Below are 23,976 nucleotides of genomic sequence, written 5' to 3'. Positions count from 1 at the left end.
ATATATATATCTATCTGCTCCGTTCATTATATTAGTGCGTAGCAGAATTTAGAAGAATCGTCACTGACTTAGTAGGCAAGAGGCTATCACGAACAGTTCCGTTATAGAAATGGGCGCCCACCTGCGCAAGGAAATGAAAGTAGTAAGCAGGGCGAAGATTAGATTGATATTATAAGTGTTGAATCTTAAAAGTAAACAAATAACACCGAAAATTGCCCGGATGGTCTAGTGGTATGATTCTCGCTTTGGGTACCTACACATTTGCGAGAGGCCCCGCGTTCGAATCGCGGTTCGGGCCATGACATCTTTTTTTGCCAACCGGGGAACGACTTCGCTATCACCTCCGTATCAACGGAGAACTCTACATAATGAAAGAGGGAAAAGAAAAACCGTTTAACTTCCACTTGGTCAAGCTTTGCTGTCCTTGGAAGTTAGGGAGATGATAAGAACTTCAAGGAGTTAAATTATAAGAACATCATTATCACTAGAACCAGGGAGGGTTACCAGTGCTTGCGTGCCCTTACAGTTTGAGGGATCAGAAATCGCCGTACAACTTAGGTGCTAGGCGCAGTCCGATGCAGGTTGATCAATTCAAGGAAGGTGGGTAGTTAGACCCTTATTTATTGGTGGAGACCAGATTTTCGCTGGGATCCTCCGAAATCAGAAATGGAACCATCAAATGATAAGTGATCAAAAAGCTGGTCTCTACGCCATATGATTGACCCTTACCACAAATTGTACCCTCCTAAGTCCATACAGGCTTCTTCACCAACAAAATCGATAGCAAATATGATATTTCATGTCCATGTACACCAAAATGTTTTCTTGAGATCAACTATAAGAGGATAGAAGTTCTCTCTTATCCCAAAATGAATATTTTTCGTGCGTCTGAATGATTTGAAGAATGAGTTGGTCACTAGAGGCAATTATCGCGCTCATTACTTTACTTGTGACCGGCCCGCCATCACTTGTGCTCCTCTGGACTCATTTTCAAGAACGCAGGGAGTCTGCTCCTTCTGGTAAGTTTCAAATTTGACCAGAATAAGAGTAGTTGAAGAAAGACAAGTTAGCTATATCTAACCCAGCTGATCAGATCGAGGACAGTCTATCACGCTTCTGTGGATGTCAGAAAGCGAATATACTGGATACAACGAGCGCATTCTCGAAGATGGTCTTGTCGGCTATCGCATTCCAGCTAGTTAGTGTTCATGGTCCTTGTATGGCTATATTCTGATTTCAAAAGCTAAAATTTGGGCAACTAACAGAAACAATTGATTCTATAGAGAGACTCGTCTGTCGAAGAGCTATTACGAAAGTCCACGTGTCGTACAATTCGGTTGATAATCGATAGATGATCTCCACAAACAAGGATGGAACAAGACCAAGGAGATGACAGTTTGCAGTGGTGAAATTACAGGATCATGTCCGAAGACTTCCCTCATACATGTCGCATGCTAAAAGAGACGTGCGATAAGATATAGTGTATTGTAGACGAAATCGATCTATCAGTAGGCCCAAGTCCTGGTATAATCCCCATGATCAGTTTATAATACTATAATGATTGGATTTCATGATTGTCATAAAATGTGCCACCAAAATCAACTCAGCGCCCTAGAAATTATGCTTTGGATCAGGTACGACATATCTCTATCTGTTCGTAAGGTCGCTGAGATATTTATGATGGAAATATCAAATTATATGATTAAAATAGACGATGTATGCGAAAGATGACTCGAAAGAAGGAAAAGAAAAAAAAGCCATCGGCAAAAGCTCATCTGGTACTAGGAGGCTGTGTAGCTCCTAAGTAAGATTGCTATTCACATGACCTTCTCGTTCTGCGACAGAAGCAGCATGGCTACAAACGAGTGCCAAATCTGGCCGGTCCCCATATAAATTTGACAGTAGCTGCAATATCTCTAAACGACAATGTTCAGCAGCTCCATCTATTGCTGTTCTGCCGAAGATGGCTGATGGCGCGGCAGCAACATCAGCACCGTATTCTAATAACCGTAGGACAAGGCTATAATACCCTGTTATTGCAGCTGCCTGAAGCGCTGTAGCACCCCTTTTCTTGGATGGAGGAGCATTGATATCGGTGCCATGCTCAAGAAGAATTTCTGCTATTTCCACATTACCTTCTAGTATTGCAACCCGCAAAGGCTTCCCTGTACTCTCTGTCGCCAATATGTTCACCTCAGCCCCGTGTTCAAGCAGAAGTTTAATGACACCAACGTCACTTGCACCGATAGACTTTTGAAGTAACGTCTGCCCAGTTTCAGAGCAAGTCGCATTGGTATCAGCACCAGCTTGAACCAGCATTTTCACAAGGTTATAATGGAGCGACCAGCCAGAAGCCACTATTACGATAGCTAATAAGCCTTTGATCGAATATTGGTATTGGTCACCAGGAAGCTGTGAACTCAATTTGATGATCGTTTCAACGACATCGGCCGCATCGCCAAAAACTGCAACCTCGAGTGCTAATTTAGTGCCCCAACAACCAGTGATATCAGCATTATTTTGCAGAAAAAGCTTGATTCTTTCATTTGAGCGGCCCTGAGAGAGGGCCAGAATAAAAGCCCTTGGTGCACATTCATGATTGAAGGCAGAAGTATTTGGATCAGCACCGTTTCGAAGCAATAATCCGATTAGATCCTCATGATTATTTTCAATGGCACAACCCAGTGCTGAGTATGCATCAAAATTAGGGTGAGGAGGGAGCGCGTCAATATCTGATCCCCAATTTAGGAGGCATTGCACACCATCAAGCCATCCTAAATACACCGCATATTGGAGCGGTGTCTTATTTGATGCTACGTAGCCGTCAGAGTAAGCATGAAACTCGTTTTGCTTGGATGGTCGCCCGTTCACGTCCGCGCCTGCCTGGAGCGCGCTCTTGAGAGCAGTGAGATTTTTGTGCTTGATTACAGCTTGAAACGCAGTGATTCCATTCTCGGATCCAGCTGGAGCATTGATGTGTGCGACGTATTGTAGGGCCATTTGGAAAAGTCCCATATCGCCAGTAAATGCTGCCGCTTGCAATGCAGTCATCCCGTCGCGGAAAGCCGGCTTTGCGTTGATATCGGCGCCCAATAATAACAATATTGCTACCGCAGCTTGATGGCGTCTCTCGATCGCGGCTTGGACAGCTGTTCTCCTTTGCCAGCCCCCATCGGCATTTATATCTGCCTTTGCATCTATCAATAGTTTCATAATCTCTATCTTTCCACGGCTGCTTAGATTGCTGTTCGACCACAGTACTTTCCCGCAGGGGCATTTAAATTAGCCTTATGATCAAGTAGAAGTCGTGTCATTGCCACATCGCCAAACCCGGCCGCTGTCTGCAGGGGGGTATCCCCGTAGTTTGTACCAATTCTAGAGTCCACATTCGCTCCAGCAGCAAGAAGCTGTTGAACAAGAGTAACGTTTTGATTTATTGCGGCGTACTGGACAGCATATGCAAGAGGCATCTCTTTGCCGGGGCCGGCTTCACTCCAGTGCGAGAATATGTCCTCGATTCTGGAGAGTCCAAGGCCCGCAACACTGGGAGAGTAATTCACCAGAGCTCCACTCTGTAGCAGAGTCTGTACAATACCTGGATGATCTCCGCTTGCTGCAAGTTGAATTGGTGTTTTGAAAGCCGCATAGCCCCGAACCTGGCGATGGTGGATGGGGTCATAGTGGTTAGATGTTAACCAGGTGGTGTTGACACCTGCACCACGCTCGATGAGGATCCTAACGACAACTTCATGGCCTCGTGCGGCAGCAGCTTGTAATGCAGTCCCAAACTCCAGAATGGCCCAGTCCGGTTGTGCATGAGCATCTAAAAGAAGTTGAAAAGCTTCCACCTCTCCCTCAGAAGCAACACTTATAAGCGGGAAACCTCTTGGTTTGTCGGCGACAAAGGTTTCTGGGTCTGCACCGAGTTCGAGGAGCAAAGAGAGAATCTTTATATTGCTGAAAGACCACAGAGAGCCGTGACTCTGGTCAGTTTGAATCATAGAAATTCCCGTCACTTCAGGAGTTGCCCCCGAGGCACGAAGGAGCTCGACCATCTTTGGGTCTCGGCTTTCAACCGCAAGTGAGAACGGAGTCTATGACTCTCTCGAAGAAACAAAATTTTTGACATCTATACCTCGACAGATGAGTTTGCGCACAAGATCTATCTGGCCAGCTTGCACAGCAGCTGGAAAAATCCTAGTTGCAAAAACGTCTACCGCCGTGGACGACAATTCGAGAATACTCGTGATCATCCAGGTGCAATTGTTTGCCACTGCCCAAGCCAAAATTTTGTTTGTGTCGCTTAAGGTTAACAAGTTGTTGGATATGAGGTATATTAACAAGCTGAAAAAGCGATACAAAGTTATACAATCCGTAGACTTCGCAAGGGTATCCAAGGATAAACTGAGCTCGAGATTGCTGTCGTCCACAGTATATCGTCTGAGAAATGCTGTAAGATCGCTAACAGCGCTATCTTCGGGTTGAACCGCGTGAATGATGATTCATAAAGGAAGGATACCGCGGATTCATGGCTAATGTTCACATTGCTTGACGAGCTTATTATCAACCCGGCCTGGTTTGCCTCTAGGGAAGTTCGAAAAATTGCGATATCCAGTAACAAGCTTCGAGTGATATCATTCTCAAAGGTCCAATCATGCGAAGTTGGATTGAAAATTTCCATCGGGTCACAGAGCACATCATGAGAGGGATTCATTGCTGCGTTGGGTATTTCATCACAGCAAAAGTCGGTCTGTGAGGAGCTCAACAGTCTGAAATGTTGTTCGCCACTTGGGATGACTGGTAACTTGGAAATGTCATCCTGATGTGCCGACATATCCTGCGGCAGTATCCCACAATTTGGAACCTCAAGCTTAAATAAATACCAAGGAATATTTTCAGTTCGAAGGCTGCTCCAACTAAGAGTGGTGTTGATTGTTGAGGGCTGCGGATTACCACGCCGTCTGGTGTAGGAGGATCAAAACCTGTACAGAAAATTTCTCCCATATCAGACTCTCAACATACCAACAATGACCAGGGTATCACCTGGAACAGAGACTCACTTTTTGATCTCAAGTAGATGCTTGTCAAGGTGAAATGTCGCGCGATCTCCTTCCTGAGGCTTTTAGGTGAATAAAGCTTCCCATGGACAAGCGCTTCACTTTCTTTTCCTTCCAACTTTCGTTTCCGGACCTCGCTGTCGATATACTCATGTATACTATTTGTGCCATTTTTCTTGACTCCCCATGCTGCGAACATTTTGTTGTATTCGTGGTCTCTGTGTTATATGAGTCCTCCTGGAGCAAAAAGTTGACAAACAATCAGTCACACCTCGCCAGAAATCCGTGCCTCTCATTCATAAGTTCAATGACACGATCCAAGGTATTGTTTCGGTATAGACTTGTAATTTGTTCTCGATGGTTCCTCCATTCTTCATCCGAACTCCTGGTCATTCTTGGGGTTATCAGGGAGGCTGATGCAGTAAAGGTTTGGAAAGAAAAGGTGAGGAAAACCAATGTTAGCCTGGCTACAAGATGAATAGGATGCAGGACTATAAAGATCACAAACCAAGCCAGGAGTGGGTTTTCACTTTTTAAATTGGTTTTTGCGACTGCTCTGAGCCTGGTTTAGGGCGAGCTTGCATTGCGGCTGAATCATTTGATTTGAGCCTTGTTGTCAAGGAGCCGCTTGCTAAAAAATGATTGGCTTAAACCAAAATTTGTGGCCTCCAGAAGTCTCAGATTGGACACTAGGCTAAATGCGACAATTCAGGGGAATGACAGGGGTCGGGGCATAGCCGCAACAATGCCACAATTCGTGTGCGGCCATAGAGCCCCAAAATTGGAGAAAAGTGACACCTGATACGTATAGGGATAGGGATATCCTGATGAACGGGAATGACTATGGAGTGTACGCTATTCGGCCCATCCCAGTCGTAGATCGTGTATTGAACCAGCTTATAAAAGGCTTCTGTCTTATAATGCAAGGTGCTATCTTACTTGATAAAGGAAATAAGAAATCACCCGCCACCAGCGAGGAGCAGAAGCAAGCTCGTGCTAGTTTTGGGAGGTAGACAACCGGTGGATGAGAGTTGTTATTTCTTGATATTTTTGTTGTTTGCATGTTTGCATGGTATAGTCAACCAATGGAAGAGTACATTGAATAGCATAGATTCGATATGACGGGATAAAGGGGAAAGAAAGCAAATACGGGGAATTGCCCCTGGCAGGGATCAGAATGAGCTATTCGCTTCCAGCCATCAACCGCCCCAAAAGGGCTTCGACCAGTAGTAAGCACGGTACAGGATGGACGGAAAGGTGCATTAGTGTGCATCGACGTGGTGTACAGTCATTCGTCGAGGCCATAAACAACACAGGTCATTATCTCCGAGAGCTGTTTCATGGTGTCCCTATTGTCTACTTTCGCGAATCCCTTTTTTTAAATCTCTAGTTTTGCGGATTAAGGCCAAGGCGCCATGCAGGGTGGAAATTTTTTCTGTATCTTATGGAAAGATCCAATAGGAAGCCGATTGAAATATATCCGCTCTCATGGCACTCCTTACCCTCCAAAATGTTCGAGGTATAAATGCCGTATGGGTAATCCAGCTTTGGGCGAAAAAACCCGCCAACCAGTCACTACCGAAGCCCATGGCACCGAACAAAGCGGAAGCAGAAACAGAAGAAGCTTGGGGGAGACACCGCGAGGAGCTCAAGTCCTTGTGGTTAGAACAGCGGATGACTGTGCAACAGGTGCAGGACTACATGTCCAAGATGCACAATTTTTGGAAGGAGTAAGTTGACGACGGTTCTAGAAGCTTGTTGAAACCAGCTAATAATGGAATGATCGATCAGGGAGCACCAATACTCTCGACAGTTTAAGAAATGGGGATTCAAGAAAAATCTGACAGAAAAAGAGTGGATATTTGTTGCGAGCCGTGGCGAGAAGCGGAAACGCGATGGGAAAGATTTCGGCCCTGTCAGGATGCATGGCCACCTTATTCCTGAAGCTAAGGTCAGGAAAGAGATTTCTCGTCATGTAACTCTGTCCTCTCAGTACTTCGGAGACCTTGGTAAGTCAAAATTGCTAGTAGCTCATGGCTTTTCTGGTCAAATTACTCATCGATCTTCCAGACCCGAAGACCCCGGATGGGATCCTCGTGGGTACGCCTAGAGCAGAGATCGAGGCTATCTCCGATGGTGCCACAGATTGGCCTCACAATGAAAGCTTCGATTTTGCAACCCTTGTGGATATACCTCTGGCTCCATCGAGCTATGAATGTCTTACGTGGAAGCCTGATCTAGAAGAAGTGATTCCATCAGGTTTTGGGCTTTTCTCTTCCTCGAATGAGTTGCCGGCCGTTTTCTCATCCCCCGGAAATTTTGCCTTGGAGCACTATATCTTATCTCCCAGACTATCTCCATCTGCCGTTCCCAATGATCATGAAAAATCTCTCGATTCCGACCCAATGACCGAGGAGGGCCTTCAGATTATCTTGACACAATTTAGTGGGGACAGTAACAACGGCCGCAGTGATTTGGCCACAGCCTTGAAATCCGTTACGACAGGAACAGAAGATGTCTTTCAATCCGCCTCTTCAAAGGATTATTCCAACTATCTCCAGATATACGTGTACCTGGCATCTAATAACCTCCTCTCTGAATTTTCAACACAAAAGCTTGTTTTACTTATCGCCAAGACCCATTCTCACTCAATGTTGAAGGCGCTTCTGGAGTCAGTCACTACGTCGATTGAAATATTTATGAGCACTCTTCTGGTCAGTGCAGCAGCCGTGGGAGATGCCAAAATTTGTCGAATTCTCATCGAGGCCGGGGTAGACTTGGATGCCCACAGTGGATTGGCCATGCGGACAACAGCACTTCACCGAGCAATTTCATCTTGCCAAGCTGAATGTGCAAAAATGATACTAGAGGCTGGTGCAGACCCAAATTTAGTAGCTGACGGCAAGACACCCTTGCATAATGCCTGCTCGTACCTGCGATCTCACTCAGCATTCGATATCGCGGATCTATTACTCCAACACGGAGCCCGTGTCAACCCACCCCAGGATTGCGCCCGACTTACTCCGTTGCAGCTTGCCGTGCGAACAGGGAATCCTGAGCTTGTGCGGCTCCTTCTCGACAAGGGAGCAGATCCAAACCTCTTCACAACTTCCAAAATTGGCACAGCTCTGCAGATAGCGTGTACAATGTCAAAGAGCGCTGTAATTGTTGAGCTTTTGATAAATGCAGGGGCTGATGTTGACTCTTACTCTGGCTACCGATTTCATGCCCGAGAGGAGAAAGACTATGCGGATAGTGATACAGAGTCTTACTCAAGTGACGAGGTTGAGGATGATGGGGATGTATTTGGGGTTGAGAATTCAACCAAGTCTCCTATTCTGTTAGCAGCGGAAAATGAGAATTGGGAAGCGGTACAACTTCTATTGGAGGAAGGGGCTGCCATTAATGCCGGTCTCAAAAAAAGATCTTCTAGAGTCCCCCAAGAAGAATTGTTAAACTTCGAAACACCAGTTCTCACTCCACTGCAGGCCGCTGTTCGGGCAGAAAATATCACTATGACCCGCATGCTTCTAGCCAATGGGGCTCACGTTAACCAGAAGATGGAGGGAAAACACGGCTTTACAGCGCTTCAAATTGGCGCCACCGTTGGCAATGAACGGCTCGTTGACATCCTTTTGCGAAAGGGGGCATCTATAAATGCTCCTGCTGGTGTCTATTATGGAAGAACAGCACTTCAGGCTGCTGCAAGCCACCTGGACACAAGACTGATGAGTCTCTTACTTCGAGAAGGAGCGGAAGTCAATGCTCTTCCGGCTCGGTCTGGAGGTAGGACTGCTCTACAGATAGCAGCCGCGGCCGGTAACATCGAAGGCGTTAGAATACTGCTCGATGCAAAGGCAACTGTCAATATCGACCCTAGTCTCACTGGGGGGTCACAACCCTTGAAGCGGGCTTCATGGCTACAGATCAGGTAGTAAAACACGAGATTGTACACCTTCTGCTGCGTGCTGGTGCGTCTTCTAGGGCACACGAAGTCGGCCAAGAGCAATATGCACCTCTTCACTCTGCAGTCAGACGCGAAGATTTGAGCATGGTAACAACACTTTTGGAGAGAGGAGCAAGCCCAAACATTGGTTTCTGCGGTTCCAAGACAACTCCTCTGCAGAGAGCTGCGTACCGAGGAAATAACGATATCGTCCAAGAGCTGATAAAGCACGGTGCAGAGGTCAATGCTCCACCTCACTGTAACGGTGGACGCACAGCATTGCAGGCTGCAGCTTTGATGGGGCATGAATCTACAGTCAAGATCCTTTTGAAATATGGCGCAGACATCAAGTCAAAAATTGCAAGTGTCGATGGAATTTCTGCGATAGAAGCTTCTGTTCGTGGATGTAATGATCTGATTACTCGACTTCTTCTCGAAAAAGAACCTGACGCCATATCTTCTGATTCTATCACGAAATGTCGAATCATAGGTCAAGCTTTGGAATCTTGGAAATGCGATGTCTCTCTGCTGGAACTTCTCCTCAAGGAGGGAGCAGATGCTGGAAAAACTCCAAACCCTCACTCGATGTCATTTCTTGAAAGAGCAATACGAGGACACAGTTTCCAAATTGTTGAATGCCTAGTCTCTGCTGGCGCCAATGTGAACCATCACTGGAAATACGAGTTTGAGAGTCCCATCACTCCCCTGCAATCTGCTGTGCGGAGGAAGCATGATGACATTGTCAGGTTGTTGCTTCAAAGAGGGGCCGATGTCAATGTCCCAGCGAACGAGAATGGTGGACAGACTGCGCTACAGATAGCAGTTTCCCAGAACAACCACGCCATGGTAAAGCTCTTGATTAGCCACAAGGCAGATATCAACGGTATGCCAAGTCCAGTCAGAGGCCGATCAGCCCTTCAAGAGGCTGCAAGCCGAGGTTTCGTGGAGCTTACTCAGTACCTACTGGCTTGCGGGGCAGATCCTAACCTACCAGCAGCACGACTTGGGGGCTTTACTGCGCTTCAAGGAGCTGCGATCGGAGGAAAAATACGCATTGTGATTATGCTAATTCAAGCTGGAGCGCATGTCAATGCAGCGCCCGCTATTAAACAAGGACGCACTGCGACTGACGGCGCTGCGGAGAATGGCAGACTTCATACCTTGCATCTCTTGTTGAACCACCATCCTGACACAGAAGAGTTTGATATCATCAGAAAACGAGCGGCAAGACTGGCTCTAGCCAATGGCCACTTAGCTATTGGGAGGTTTTTGATGGCATATCGCAAGCATACCTGGAGGGCATAAACGATCGCTTTGGTCGCTTCGCTACGGTATACAATGGGGAATGATCTCAATATAGGCCTGGAATCAAAATCATGAAGTCCTCCTCTCTCTATATGGTTACCGAAATAATTGAGTGTAGAGGACAGTTACAGGTAAATCCCGACCTCGGTAGAACGTATTGAGCACCAATGATGGAAACGGAAAGAAGGGTTGGCAAACCAATCAGCAACACCGCAAAGAGGAATGATTGAGATGTAACAGAAAGAATTAGCTAAGAAAGACTAAATCAAGTATAAGCATGATAGACGCTAGTCGGTCAAGGTGCGTTAACGACGTGTGGGAAAGGCTTAACACTTCCACCGCGAATACAGAAAACGGAAGAGCAGTAAAGAACATAGAAGAGCGATACAAAGGCAAGCATAAAGAGTAAATATTGCGAAACCAAAGCTACATTATGCTATTGATAACAAAATCCATGCGCGCCAACCCAATGTGCAAAGCTTCAGGACTTATACACCTAATCATTCCCACCTCTTCCACTCCCACCTCTCCCACTCCCCCTCTCCACTTCCACTTCTTTCACTTCCACTTCTTCCACATCTCCTCATTACAAAGTTACAATAACAACAGCTCCTCTCCGCCTCAAACACTCCAAATGAAACAGACTTCAACCCGCAAATTTATCATTCGCAATCACATCCATCCAGAATAAAGCTGACAGCTCGCCTCTCGAGAAGATGGACAACTGTAGGAGGCGGACGGAAGTACAGAGCATCGGTGCAATGAGGATGTGGGATTTGACTAGTGGCCAGATCATTTTGTCGGAGTCTTTGCAGACGCTTAGTTTTGGTAATGAGGGATGTCATGCCATGTACCAAGAGCTAGACTGTTGCGACGATAATCATGGAGAACGACTTTTCTGCATGCCTAGTTTAGGAACTTATGGATACCTAGGACCTGCTTCTACGCGTGAAGATACGTCGTCGAAGTGATCGGTAAAATAGATAAGGCGCAGCCTTATTATAATAAAGTTTTAGGTATATTCTAAGGGTTTTAGGTAGTATTAGAATATAGATATCGCGGGCGTAAGTATTATAGATACTAATTTACACTAAGTAGCTCTTCTAATATATATAGTTATATTAATACTCAAGCTAAATTTTTATTCCGTATAAATTGTTATCTTAATATATAGATCTAGAGTTTAAGAAATCTAGGCGCGCTTTACGATTTGAAATAGTAGTTATAAAGATTATATAAGAATAAGCCTTAGAATATCGAGATACTAATTAATTTCTTCTAGACGGGACCTTATATACCATCAAATAGGGTTACTCTTTTAAATCCTTAGTCTCTACTAGTTTATTTAGAATCTTAAAGGAACCCTTCGGATTCAGTTCCTTCTGGTCCGGCACCATGTCTTAAGTTGAGGAGCACAGAAATGTCTGCAGCGATTTTTCGTTAACCATCAAGTAGATTCGATATGTGGTGTCATAGTTCTGGTATTTCTTTTGTCATGAAACCAGGCCCGAATGTGATTTCGAATTAGGTCCATAGATGTTCCCCATCAAACTGGGATTTTTCATCCATAATTTCTGGATAGTACAGGCCCAGAGCTTATCACATGGAGTGGTATCTGCGTTCTAAGTCCACAAAATATCCGTTACACCCGGTGTGTCAGTACAAAATTTGTCGTCTGAGGTCTCTGCGAGGTAAAGCGCGTACATATCAGTTCCCAGCTCCGCCACCCTGAGATCTATTCGCTCAATATAGCAACGGGATGATGAATTTCCTACCTCACTCCACTGTGCTGCACTTGGCATTGCGTTGTCAATAAGCCCTGTTAGTCGGCTCGAATACAAGCTAGGGCAAAGCTGCGTCATCGACTGGCCACGTCGAGCAAGCCTGGCATATGTTTCCCCTCTTGTGAGCTGTGGGAACTAGAATGCATTAGAAATATCGGTATCTGGTGGGGTGTCTGTCAGACTGGGATAGGTCATTATTCTTGATGAAGTGTGCAAGGCTGGCCTGTCGGATCTTGGAGGGCACGGCTAGCTATTTAGACCACCACTTGCCAAATATAGGATCACATTAGATACTTAGAATAAGATAAGGTGGTTCGCCATCAATCATGAAGGGTCGAAATTGCCGCACATATCGATTTACGTTGCCTAACCAGCTGTCAACAGGATCAGCAGGTTATCGACGGCAATCAATCTAGCCGGTGCTCAAATTTGATACATCGTCACTGTATATACCACCACTGAGAGAAGCTCCAGGATGCGGAGGGGAGTGTAAAGAACGAAACTAGCTCCCGGTTGCGACGCTAAACCTGTTCTCTCCCTGAACTCGATCCAGTAATACCCACCCGACTACTGGCCGTACATCATCCACACGCCGGTAAGTTAGTAGTGGGTGACGACCAGCGGTTCAGGGACGTGCAGGGTGTAGAATAGAGTGAATGTGCTAAAAGAGTAGGGTGGCAAGAGGGAGTTTCCGAACGAAGCAAAAATAGAATAAAACAAATGTATTCAACAGTGAGGGTTCGCTGGTGGTCAGCCACCCAACTGATAACTCACCGGCGTGTGGCTTATACGTGGTCAGTAGTCCGGTGGGTGTCGCCTGGGTGAGAAATGGGTGAGCGCCGCTTTGTGGTCGAGCGTCCAGGGGTGATCAAGGTGAGTGCACTGTAGACAGGGTGAGAATCACCCAAGTCGCGCGACCACTGCACTGACCCTTTCAGCTGAACATCGGAAAATCCCGAGTTGGACCTAGCCAATGGGGGAGTTCTTTTACAATCTAGCTTGCATATTAGCTTGTACAACAAAGGCTTCTTGACCAATCGAATTTGGTCAATTTGAATAGGTGGAAGAACTTTAACACAGTAATAGGCATACTTCTTGATATCCAGGCCGGTTTCATCGCTAATTTCACTCTGCTGGCGCGCAGTCGCCTCAGGGTGGAGTCCACCCTAACAACCTTCATTCTACCCAGGTCGTGCCCAGGCACACAAGGTCAAGGTAATTAATTCCACCCCTTTTTTATATTTGTTCGTCATCTTTTGTTTACCCTTAGCGGGCCCTAAGTCAGCTGCTGCATTCGTAATTTTTAGAGATCAGGTGGTCTTCTATTCTCGCGAACACACAAATCTTCCCCCATGCTCTCTCCGCTTGTTCTGGTTTTTTTCCCCCTCGCTTTCTAGTTAAGTGAATACACTTGTGCTGGGTTTCTCCTCTGGATTCCTCGTCGTACTCTTTTTTTTCGGATCCAAGCCTTTAGGTTTAGTTTGATTTGTTTCATTCTAGCATCAACATAGCGATGATTGGGAATGAGAATATTGATTAAACATTAACCAAAACAAATGACAGTGCTGAGAAGTATTCTCGCGATTGGCATAGACTAGACATGTGTAGTATGCCGGCTGAACATTATTGATGAGTTAGCGGTAACGGTCGACTGGTTTGAGCGGAGTTCTGTTGACTCTGTGCGTGCATTGTGGTACTTACACCCAAAGGAATATATGTCTTTTAGAAAAAAGGTTCACCTCACGAAAACTATTTACTCAGTCACTTGTGATGCGAGGAAAGATCCACTCCGCAGGCGCTTACCCAGCGCTCGAGCCCAAGCTTCAGGGGTTGTGATAGGAATTGTTGGGAGGTATCGAATGACTTGGCATTATGATGAGAGACAATTTCCATCCTCCGGGGGCAGAGCAATCGCTTAGGTACGGAGTGTGTAGGGAGACGATATTCATGCCCACCTACACCGCAACTCTGTCCATTATCAGAAAGCAGGATCGGGCCTCGGATGTCATTGTTGGAGGGGCTATTCAATTCAAGATTTTAAATCATTTAGTTCCCTAGCAACCGTTCTTAATGCGCACTAGTTTGGATTCAACAGATGTCTTTAATCAAACCTCAACGGTGATGCGGGTTATTTACCCACTGTTGAAACTTAATCTTGTACATGTTTAATTTGCTGTTTTATTGTTCACTATCACAGTGTCGAGGCTCTCTTTGAATTTTCAGAAGAGAATAGGGAATAATTACATGACGTTCCAGGGTTGAAAGCCTTATAAGGAGTTTGATAAAAAGGATTTCCAAATATACCACCCTGTGATTGAAAAAAAATAAGAATAAAAATAAAGATTTTTGTATTTCTTTGTTATTTTATATTTCATATTTCATATTATATCGTTTAGAGATTATAGTTTATAGTTTATATATTTACATTGATACTAGCGTTTTTATTCTTTCGTTCGTTCACATTCATTCACAATTCATCTCCGTTCATCACAGTTCATCTCATCTCATTTCATCTTTGAAATAAATTAAAAAATCAGAAGTATTATGCGGAGTTGTGAGGACCCGCGATCGATATATGTATATTACTGGGGTACACTGCTCTAGAACAATCGAAGCTCTCGGATCTGCCGGGACTCCCGTTCCGGCCCACGTACCTATGATCCTCTTAGGTATTCATGAACCTGTCGGAATACCTAAAGTTAACTGTACCTGTGGCGTTCGGAGCGAAGATAGCAAAATCGGCATTGGTCATCGCTCTACGAAATTACTTATGATCTACCTATTTGCCCAAGTACCCTTGTTCTTGAGCCCACATTTTCCTAAATCATAGGTTAAAATAAATTGATACGGCACTTTTTCCCTAGACTTTCAATTTTCTCCCCTATCCAGCCAGAAGATTTTCAATAGCTAAGGCTAGCTAGTCAAGTCAATCATTTGCAATCAAAAATTCCCCAATCGTACTCTTTGTCTTGGTGTAAATTAGAATTTCAAAAACATTCTGGATAAGAGGCTGACAGAAAAAGGACATAAACAAATAAAATTCAATCAATATATTTCCGAACGTGTCTGATGGCTGACCATGCCAACAAGGACAAAATGGGATTTTTCAGGCACGCAAATCCCCAAGCTCCGCGTGTGGGACAAAAGTACTGGTCTCTTTTTTTTTTACCCATCTATCATATTGCAGTCTTCCAGTCCTGGCTGGGGCAGACTCCGCGTTCGGGAGGATAATTCTAGAGATCCGTTGCACCCCCTACAACCCAGCGGTGTCAACAACCAGGGTGCGACGACGGCGATAGTGTGCCTTAGTGTGCTTTTGAAACCTGTGTGAGTGGGCCAAGGGACCCGTGCAACCAACCACACCACCGAGGTAGAGAGCCCCAGTGGATTTGGTATGTAGGTTTCAGGGACAAACCGAACTGATTTCCCACCTTTTTTTCTTACTCTAATTCAAAGGAAGCAAGTTTGCCTAAGCTCAACTGTCTAGGCTCTTGTGCTTGGGAGAAATCCTCGATATCCTGATATCCCCTTATTTTCACAAAATGTGGGATTGATCTGCGTGGATCTGAGCCTCCATGAGGTTCAACTTTTCACTCTGAATCTCCCGACTTGCTTCCTGAGTATATATAGGGATGTCCCTGCAAAGATGAGACCTTCTTCATCGGAAGCTTCGGTGCGAGGCGTACTTAGCTATTGAGCTGCTTTTCTACCCATTATCTCTGCATTCATATTCAGCCTCGTGGGCGATGCGATTTACAGTGCCACCACCAGACGATGACGAACTGGTCAATCTGAGCTTGCTTTACCGACCCGATCTTTTTTTGAACTACCAAAATAGCTTCCATGAAGTCCAGGGTAGTCTGTCATCTTCGGAGGTAGCGTCTTCCATGCCGACCGGAGGTTATTCTTATTATCCTCACACGGCTCAATCCTCCGCATATCCAGACGCGACCATCAGCACTCCTTTGGGATTGGGGTATCGTGAACAGGATCGGTCAAGCCAATTTCCTATCTTCGATGGCATGCCTCGCTCTATCGTTGGAGAATACAATACCACCGAGCGCTCGAGCCCGCACAATCTCAATAACAGATACGATTTCCTTCATGCCAGTCCTGCTTCCTTCGTCGCCAGCATGCCTCTACACCAACAAGCGAACCTAGATCAGGACAGCATATACGTTCTCTATGATGAGGAACACCCAGCCTCTGACGGGGTTGTGTCCAGCGAAGTGTAAGTTATCCACCACTACGTTACGACGAGGAGGAAAGAGTCATGTCTTGCTAACATGTCCCCTATTTTAGGAATTCTTCCGAGCTTCTGCACTGCTTCTGGGAGGAATGCATGCACCTCCCTACGTTTTCCCACAATGAATCATTGTTGAAGCATATCAAATCAGAGCATATAAACCCACAGTGTCACGCAAATCGGGAGTAAGAAATTTGCTCGAGCTGCAAAGAAAATGAAATGAACTAACACGACACTTCTTCAGACACAAGAAGAGCGCATGGCAATGCAACTGGAAGGACTGTGCTTCTTCTTCTGCCCTTTCAAAAAAGGCACTCCTCGTACGCCACGTCAAAACGCTACATGTTGAGCCAGACGCGTTCTCTTGCGGGATCTGTGGTAAGTGTTTCAACCGAAAAGACAACTTGATTGGTCACCAGAGGAAACATCATCAGGCTTTAACCGCCTAAAGTTGCTGTATATGGGCATTGGGGCTTGTTCAGTCGGATCAAGTGCCGTCGGAGCTTGGGTTAGGTTTTGGAGCGATTGGTTCAATGTTATGGGAAATGATGGGCTATATGGTATCAATATCACATGTAATATCGACAGGATTGGGATAAAAGTTCTAATATAATGAAAGCTTTATCATTTGGTACTCTGCATTATAGTTAAAGTCCTCAAAGCCTTTATCTACTAGTAATCAGGAACCTAAAATCGGAGATATACAAGCTTTGAACTTATAGAGCTTAATTGATAATGTCGAACTAGGTGTCACGATCTGCACATTATCACATGCTTCGAGATCGTTGTTTGTTTGCTTTATTTCCTTTGTTCTTCAAACTGCTACTGTTCCTAGTTGGGAAAGGGGTTTGTTTGCCTTGTGGGATAGCTCTGCTATGAGATCCCTAGGATTCACCACTTGCTCTCTCTCCTTCTTCCCCATCTTTGCTTTTCTAGTTTGAATGCACTCTTTCCTGTTAATTGACCTGGCACCTAACACTAGATATATGGCTCGCCTGGTGTAACGGGCCAAGGCCACATTGAAGCCCTACAGGTTAAAGAATGCGAATATGCCATGACTGGATACCTATAGTTTTACTAGTTATTACGTAAACGTAGGGCAATTCTATTAATTAACTATCTCCAAAGTTAGATTCGGCATAAGTAGTAAATATCTTTGCTACTCTAAAAATTTAGGTACCTTTCGCCCGATCCTTGAACTACACAAAGCCTACGAATCCCTTCCGATACGAAGCTTAAATGTCCCGAGTTCGTTAGTAAGGATTACACTGTTCAGGGAGAGTCATGTATAAGGCCTTCTATACCTCCTAGTCTAAGAGCCGGAGAATTATAAGCAGGCTGGTACTGTTACAATCAATTAGTATACGTTTAATGAGGTGTGATTGTATATCTTTAGCGGCATGAAAAGTGATAGTTGTACATATATATGTATCTAGCACTATAGCGTACCAAGGTATATTGTCTGCAATAAGTGGGAAAGAACTTGAGCACTCGAGACTGATCATCTAAAAATCAATATGCCCAACATAAAATAGATTACGATGCCAGTCTGCACACGCACCTGGTCATTCGACCACACGCTCGGCTCGATTGCCCTCTTGTAGCGAGCATCATATCACTTGGCTAGCCCGGCTTATGTTGCTTACATCCCATTCGCCCCTTCAGCCTTCGCTGCTTTCCATCCTCCACTCACCTTTCACTCACTCTAGCTTCATTGGGTTGGTTGGAGTAATACCCCGCTCAGCCGAAGCCAAGCTTTGAATTGAACCCCGAAGCTTGAGACACGCGCGCACTGAGAACAAAACAAACGGCAACTTCAACGCACTATCTAGCAAACTAGGACTACATCATGGATCCAGTCTCAGTGATTGGCCTTGTGGATACATGCTACACGTAAGCCAAGACCCTCTCTAACAACAAGTTGTTAAGTCCCGCTGACTTTGTAGTAGTATCGGGTCCAAGATCATGAATATATGTTCAACGTGGAAACATGCCGATATTGAAGTAGAGAAGCGTGTAATTATTGTCGAGGCATCCTGGGATCGCACAAAGCGCCAGGTTGATTTTGTCATGCGCATCATATCAATTATGGATGTAGAGCAGGGCCGCGTGATGGACGAGCTCCTGAATCAGCTCTGGCTTAGTCTTTCGCTTGCCATAAAAAGCCTTGATGCGATTCAAAGGAACTCGACGACCCGATCAGGCATATTTGGATTTAGCTTCAGGGCGAAGAAGGCTGCTTGGGTGTGGAAGAAGGAGGCACTCGACGGGATTATATCCGAGCTCGAAGAGTGGCAGCGTCGCTTTGACCCTTCATGGTTTTTGCTTATGAAAATAGCAAATCCTCTCCTCGACAAAGAACTAGCCTTGGCAAAGATTACAGAGGCCAAGGCACACGGACCTGCAACTGTCGCTGAGACTCCGCTGGCTCTCGCTGCTGGATTACGCAATGTGTTATCCCCTACGGTTGAACGAACCAGGGCGATTTTCCTTGAGGAGTTGCAGATGGAGTGGTTACATATACCCTTTTCGGATGCAAAAGCAGGACGCAGGGACGGTGACAAGAAATGGTACATTGTCGACACTATCGAGCTCGGGCAGGCCACTCAAGTGCGCAATGTCGCGCGGGATGTGCGAGTCCTCGCGGCTAAGCTCTCACAGGCCGACCCTCTCGCATTTGGCTTGTTCAATTGCAAGGGAGTCATGCCAGTTACCCAGAAGCATGTATCTCCTACTCCACCTCTGCAGTTGGGCTTAGAGCTGGCTCCCCCTACTTCTCTGCCTCGTGCACATTCGCCATCTCCGAACCAAGCACATTATTCCCACTTCCAGATTGTGTTCCGAATTCCGAACGGCATGGAGGTCTTGCAGTCACTACGACACCTGTTGCTTAACTCAGATGAAAATCTGTCACTATCCCGGAAAATACACATGGCATGCGAACTTGCCAAGGCTATCAATTACGTGCATACCTTCGCACTTGTGCACAAAAACGTACGGCCAGAGTCGGTGCTATGCTTTGAAGATCCACAAGGTATCAATAGTCACGCTTTTTTAGTTGGCTTTGATGCTTTCCGTGCTGCAGATGCTGGTACGATGATGGGAGGCGACATGAGCTGGGCTCGCAATGTCTACCGTCACCCTCGCCGGCAGGGCGTGGACCCTTCCGAGAAGTACAGCATGCAGCACGATATCTACAGTCTTGGAGTCTGCTTGCTTGAAATTGGTCTTTGGGAGTCTTTTGTTGAATACACCAACGAGCTGGAGTTCAATGGCCCGCCCCAGGCCAAGTTTGGCAAGTCCTACTATGACTTTAGAGCATGGAGTAAGCGGCAGGGCGAGACAGCCTCATTCGATGCCTTGGCCTTCCAACTCAAGGATTACTTGGTGGAACAGGCCCACAAGAGGCTGGCCCCACGTATGGGCGACAAATATGCACAGGTAGTAGTATCTTGTCTGACGTGCTTGGATGATGACAATGAAGACCTTGGTCTAGAGGTGGAGAGCGATGATGTTATTGCACTTCAATTTATTGAGAAGATCCTGAACACCCTCAACAAGATTTCATTGTGAAGAAAGACGAGGTGCACTTGTTCCACTAGCTTCTAGATCAAAATCAACGGGAAGGGGTCATTTGCACACCATTTGGTTTTTCTCTGGTAGTAAACGGGACCAAAATTATGTTCAAATAAGCCGAATATTCAAGATATCACTATTCACATATGTAGAGATGGGGAAATGGGGGTAAATCGATGTCTTGTCGCAAAAGTGAAAGGCGATGAAACCACGAGAGCGTCATTGCATACATACATCATGTATATACACACACTACTCTGTACAAAGGCTCAATTGAAGCCTCTAATACTGTATGTTCTCTTCTTTGCAGTTGATTGGTTAATCGAATAATCCCTAACCCCCTTAAGCAGATCTGACAACGCCCCTTATGGTGCTAACCAATCAGACTCGTACTTTCGACGCCAAATATAACTCGTGTGCAGAGGCTGGAAATACGAAAACCCCCGCACAGAATTAGCAACGGAATTTTCTGACCTTTGGTGAACTCTCATTGTCAAACCGCTCACTGCTGCTGGCTTCAAAAGCTATAATGATCTATGGATCCCTTTATGAGCGATCCTCTGCGAGGTTGGAGGTTGGAAACCACCTACGATGATATCGGACGCCGGTACCATCAGCGACCATCCGGCGCCGAGTGCTGGCGTGCCGAGCAACTCATAGGGAATGGCACCTTTGGCGATGTTTGGCAAGAGCGCTGTGTTTCGGGTACCTCGCAGAATGCGATCCGCGCCGTGAAACATCTTCATAAACGGCAATCGAAGTTTTTGGAAATGTCGAGGCGGGAGCTCGATGCTTTAGTCACATTTTCCGACCCCGATACGCTTGAGGTAGGTGTTTCAAACATAGAATATGGAACATTAGCAGCTAATTGACTCCAACGCAGTACAAGCAGCATTTTGTCCAATTCCTCGGCTGGTTCGACGACCTGGAGTACTTCTATATCGCGATGGAATTTTTGGAATATGGCGACCTTCAAAAATATATAGCTGCACCTCTCCCCGAACTCGAGGCCGCGTCGATAGTGTCACAAGCTGCCCAGGCTTTGCAGTACATGCATCGAAAGAAATTCGTTCATCGAGATATCAAGCCCTTGGTATGCCCCGCGGGCAATTTCACGATGAAATTCCACTGACCTACCTAAAGAATATCCTAGTATCCTGCCCGGGGCCCAACTGGCATGTCAAAGTTGCCGACTTTGGAATCTCCAAAAACACAGACGGCACTTCTCTTGGAACACATTATATCGGATCTCCTGGATATATGGCACCAGAGCTATACGGCGACCCGTCGGTCAAATACACCACAGCTGTCGACGTGTGGTCGCTTGGGGCTGTGGCATTCTGCTTGCGGACAGGCGATCCTCCTTTCCGCACCATAAAGCATTTGCTAGACTATGCTCGAGACCACAGGGTCCAGTTTCCCCTCCGGAAACTAGGTAGCTCGAGTGGTTTCTGCATGAACTTCGTGCTGGGTACAATGGCAGAACTCCCTGAACGACGATTCACGATCGACCATGTCCTCGCCCATGATTGGCTTTCTGGGCAGCCGGATGCTCCTGATGAGTGAGCGCCCATTTTTCTATACATTATATAAGGTGACTGCACTGACTTTTTCAATAAGTAGTGAGCTGAGTCCAAAACCGGCAACCAGCGCGACTACCTGGAACATGTCGCCCTCTAACGCCTGGTCAAACACATATGGCAGCACCAATAGTCAGAGGCCATGGCCTCTTTCGCCTACCACACCTCCAACAGAGCCAGAACCAAAGCCAGAGCCAAAGCCAGAGCCAAAGTCAGAGTTTCCTTCGATGCCCACCCCTTCTCCCACTTCTCCGTCCCAAGAACAAATTGCAGAAGTTCAACTAGCAAGTGATATAGAAAATCTGGCGGTAGTGGACAGTCAGCCAGAGAAAGATGACGAGACCAAAACGCTCAAGCCAGAAGCGCCTAGTGATGAGGATCTGAAGATGATCAAAGGAATGGCGGATCTCGCGACAACATATCGTAGGCAAAAGAGGTATGCCCGGTCGGAGATGATAGGAGAGGAAGTGATCAATCTTCGACGTGAAATGTTTGGGAATAAACATTTGGATACAATCGACGCACTGGTAAAGCTTGCAGCAACATATCATGAACAAAAGAAGTACGAACAGTCAGAAGATACTGATAAAGAAGTGGCCGCATTGCGACGAGAAGTACTTGGCCCCAAGCATCCGGATACAATCAAGGCCATGGATAATCTTGCTGTGACATATCGTGAACAAGGCAAGTATGAACAGGCGGCGAAAGCTTACGAGGAGCTCTTTTTCCTGCGACGTGAATTGCTTGGAGCGCAGCATGCAGATACGATAGATTCTTTGACAAATCTCAATGCGATACATCACAAGCAAGAAGATTTGGGCAAGGTAGAAGAGCTTGAGGGGACAGTCTCTAGCAACCAGACAAAGATCAAAATCACCAGTAAGTTTGACGACATCCAATCCAGTTTCATGGTTAAACATTTCATTTAGCTCACATCCTAATCTAGTCATCGCTGCCGATAGTCTTGACAAGAGAGACATTTTCCGTAAGCGATTACTTTCCTATGAACTTCCTATGAAGACCGAGACTAATTGGATTCTACAGAGTTTCCTGACCCCTTCGCTATAGCGACCATAAATGGCGAGCAAAGACGCTCGACCTCGGTCCAAAAAAGAACTCTGAACCCCTACTGGAACCACACTATGAATTTGTATGCAACTTCCTCCCTCAAGCACCTCAATTTTATGCTCTAGTAAAAAGACAGGTATTGACCGTCTATCAGCATGGTAAATGAAGATAGCATCTTAGCTGTTAAGATCTTTGACATGAAGAAGCTCAAGAAAAAAGATCAGGGGCTTTTGGGTGTCATGAATATCCGAGTTGGGAACGTTATTGACTTGACGATCCCCTGTGATGGTGCGATCAATCCCACATCCCCATACAGTCCAAACGAACAACGCTATCAACTTTGCTAACTGACGTCGAGATAGAAACAATCACACGTGTTCTCACAAGTCCGCACAAAACCCCGGTTGTGCATGCACGTGTCATCGTTAATCTCACCAACGTTTTGTTAACACCTATATCCGATGATCGCTCCGTTCTTTCAACTGCCGCTACAGGGCCATCCGGTTCTCAGGGGCCGCTTATAATCTCTGATCCACTGCTGGTGGACAAAGATCCTTTGCACTACCAAGCGTTAAAGCCAGTGTTCGGCGTGTCTCTAGAGGATTTATATGCTCGTGATGGGTGTGCGACGCCGTACTTACTCCAAATGTGCTTCCGAGCCGTTGAGATGTTTGGATTGGATGTGGAGGGTCTCTATCGGGTCTCTGGTAATGCTGGCCATATAAGCAATATGAAAGCCGTCTTTGATCGTGGTGAGCTTGATTAGATCTGATCTTTTCTCAGTTGTCAAATTTGTGCTAATCTATAATTAGGCTTGCCACGAGCAAACTTTACCCAGCCAGCAAACTTTTATCATGATATAAACAGCGTTGCAGGACTTGTGAAGCAGTTCTTCAAAGATCTGCCTGACCCTCTACTTACGTCGAAGCTATACTCCCAGTTTGTCGTTGCTGCCCGTAAATGCTTCCATACAGATAGCCTCTATGACCTTGAAACTGACCCAGTGACACAGGAATCGAGGATGATATCGAACGCCGTGACTCAGTGCACGCTCTCGTCAACTCTCTCCCCGATCCGCACTATGCTACTATTCGTGCCATTGCTATAGTACGTTCTCAAAACAGAGTTTAAACATACACAAACAATAAACTAATTGCGCTATAGCACCTGAGCAAGGTCCAGGAACACTACCATAGAAACCATATGAACGCCAGCAACCTAGCAATCTGCTTCAGGTAAGCTACAATACATACCTACACCCCCTTCAAATCTTGCTACCTAATTATCACAGTACAATCCTCATACGCACTAAGTCTATTGGCCTCCGCGATGTCGCTTCGCAAGTCCGCGTCCTCGAAACCATCCTCAGTCATACCTTCCAAATTTTCGACAAGGACTAAGCCGGTTCTTCGTT

General features: G+C 45.9%; 6 protein-coding genes across 6 annotated transcripts; 5 read left to right on the top strand and 1 right to left on the bottom strand.

The window, feature by feature from the left end:
• Positions 1–904: 904 nt before the first annotated feature.
• Positions 905–1,203, top strand: N7529_009707 (uncharacterized protein; the record flags this gene model as incomplete). Its single annotated transcript, XM_057245234.1, has 2 exons — positions 905–1,019; positions 1,094–1,203. The coding sequence occupies 2 exons, from the start codon at positions 905–907 to the stop codon at positions 1,201–1,203; spliced, it is 225 nt and encodes a 74-aa protein (XP_057093497.1).
• A 597-nt stretch (positions 1,204–1,800) lies between these two features.
• N7529_009706 (ankyrin repeat domain-containing protein) lies at positions 1,801–4,055 on the bottom strand (the record flags this gene model as incomplete). The annotated part of the gene is made up of 2 exons (XM_057245233.1): positions 1,801–3,197; positions 3,257–4,055. The coding sequence occupies 2 exons, from the start codon at positions 4,053–4,055 to the stop codon at positions 1,801–1,803; spliced, it is 2,196 nt and encodes a 731-aa protein (XP_057093496.1).
• Positions 4,056–6,644: 2,589 nt separating this feature from the next.
• N7529_009705 (uncharacterized protein) lies at positions 6,645–10,308 on the top strand (the record flags this gene model as incomplete). The annotated part of the gene is made up of 4 exons (XM_057245232.1): positions 6,645–6,787; positions 6,849–7,066; positions 7,128–8,988; positions 9,042–10,308. The coding sequence occupies 4 exons, from the start codon at positions 6,645–6,647 to the stop codon at positions 10,306–10,308; spliced, it is 3,489 nt and encodes a 1,162-aa protein (XP_057093495.1).
• A 5,530-nt stretch (positions 10,309–15,838) lies between these two features.
• N7529_009704 (C2H2-type zinc finger protein) lies at positions 15,839–16,787 on the top strand (the record flags this gene model as incomplete). The annotated part of the gene is made up of 3 exons (XM_057245231.1): positions 15,839–16,323; positions 16,395–16,523; positions 16,583–16,787. The coding sequence occupies 3 exons, from the start codon at positions 15,839–15,841 to the stop codon at positions 16,785–16,787; spliced, it is 819 nt and encodes a 272-aa protein (XP_057093494.1).
• A 1,400-nt stretch (positions 16,788–18,187) lies between these two features.
• Positions 18,188–19,911, top strand: N7529_009703 (uncharacterized protein; the record flags this gene model as incomplete). Its single annotated transcript, XM_057245230.1, has 2 exons — positions 18,188–18,231; positions 18,288–19,911. 2 exons carry the CDS (start codon positions 18,188–18,190, stop codon positions 19,909–19,911), a joined length of 1,668 nt encoding a protein of 555 aa, XP_057093493.1.
• Positions 19,912–20,450: 539 nt separating this feature from the next.
• On the top strand, positions 20,451–23,962 carry N7529_009702 (kinase-like domain-containing protein; the record flags this gene model as incomplete). The annotated part of the gene is made up of 12 exons (XM_057245229.1): positions 20,451–20,741; positions 20,798–21,007; positions 21,058–21,476; positions 21,538–22,373; positions 22,441–22,479; positions 22,539–22,644; positions 22,717–22,850; positions 22,925–23,314; positions 23,375–23,518; positions 23,575–23,669; positions 23,727–23,797; positions 23,854–23,962. The coding sequence occupies 12 exons, from the start codon at positions 20,451–20,453 to the stop codon at positions 23,960–23,962; spliced, it is 2,844 nt and encodes a 947-aa protein (XP_057093492.1).
• Between the last annotated feature and the right edge of the window lie 14 nt (positions 23,963–23,976).

This window comes from Penicillium soppii, assembly GCF_028829465.1.
Source record: "Penicillium soppii strain IBT 18220 chromosome Unknown utg000007l, whole genome shotgun sequence".
NCBI lineage: Eukaryota > Fungi > Ascomycota > Eurotiomycetes > Eurotiales > Aspergillaceae > Penicillium > Penicillium soppii.
Note: the sequence above shows the minus strand (reverse complement) of the source record. Positions and strands in the feature narration are given on the sequence as shown.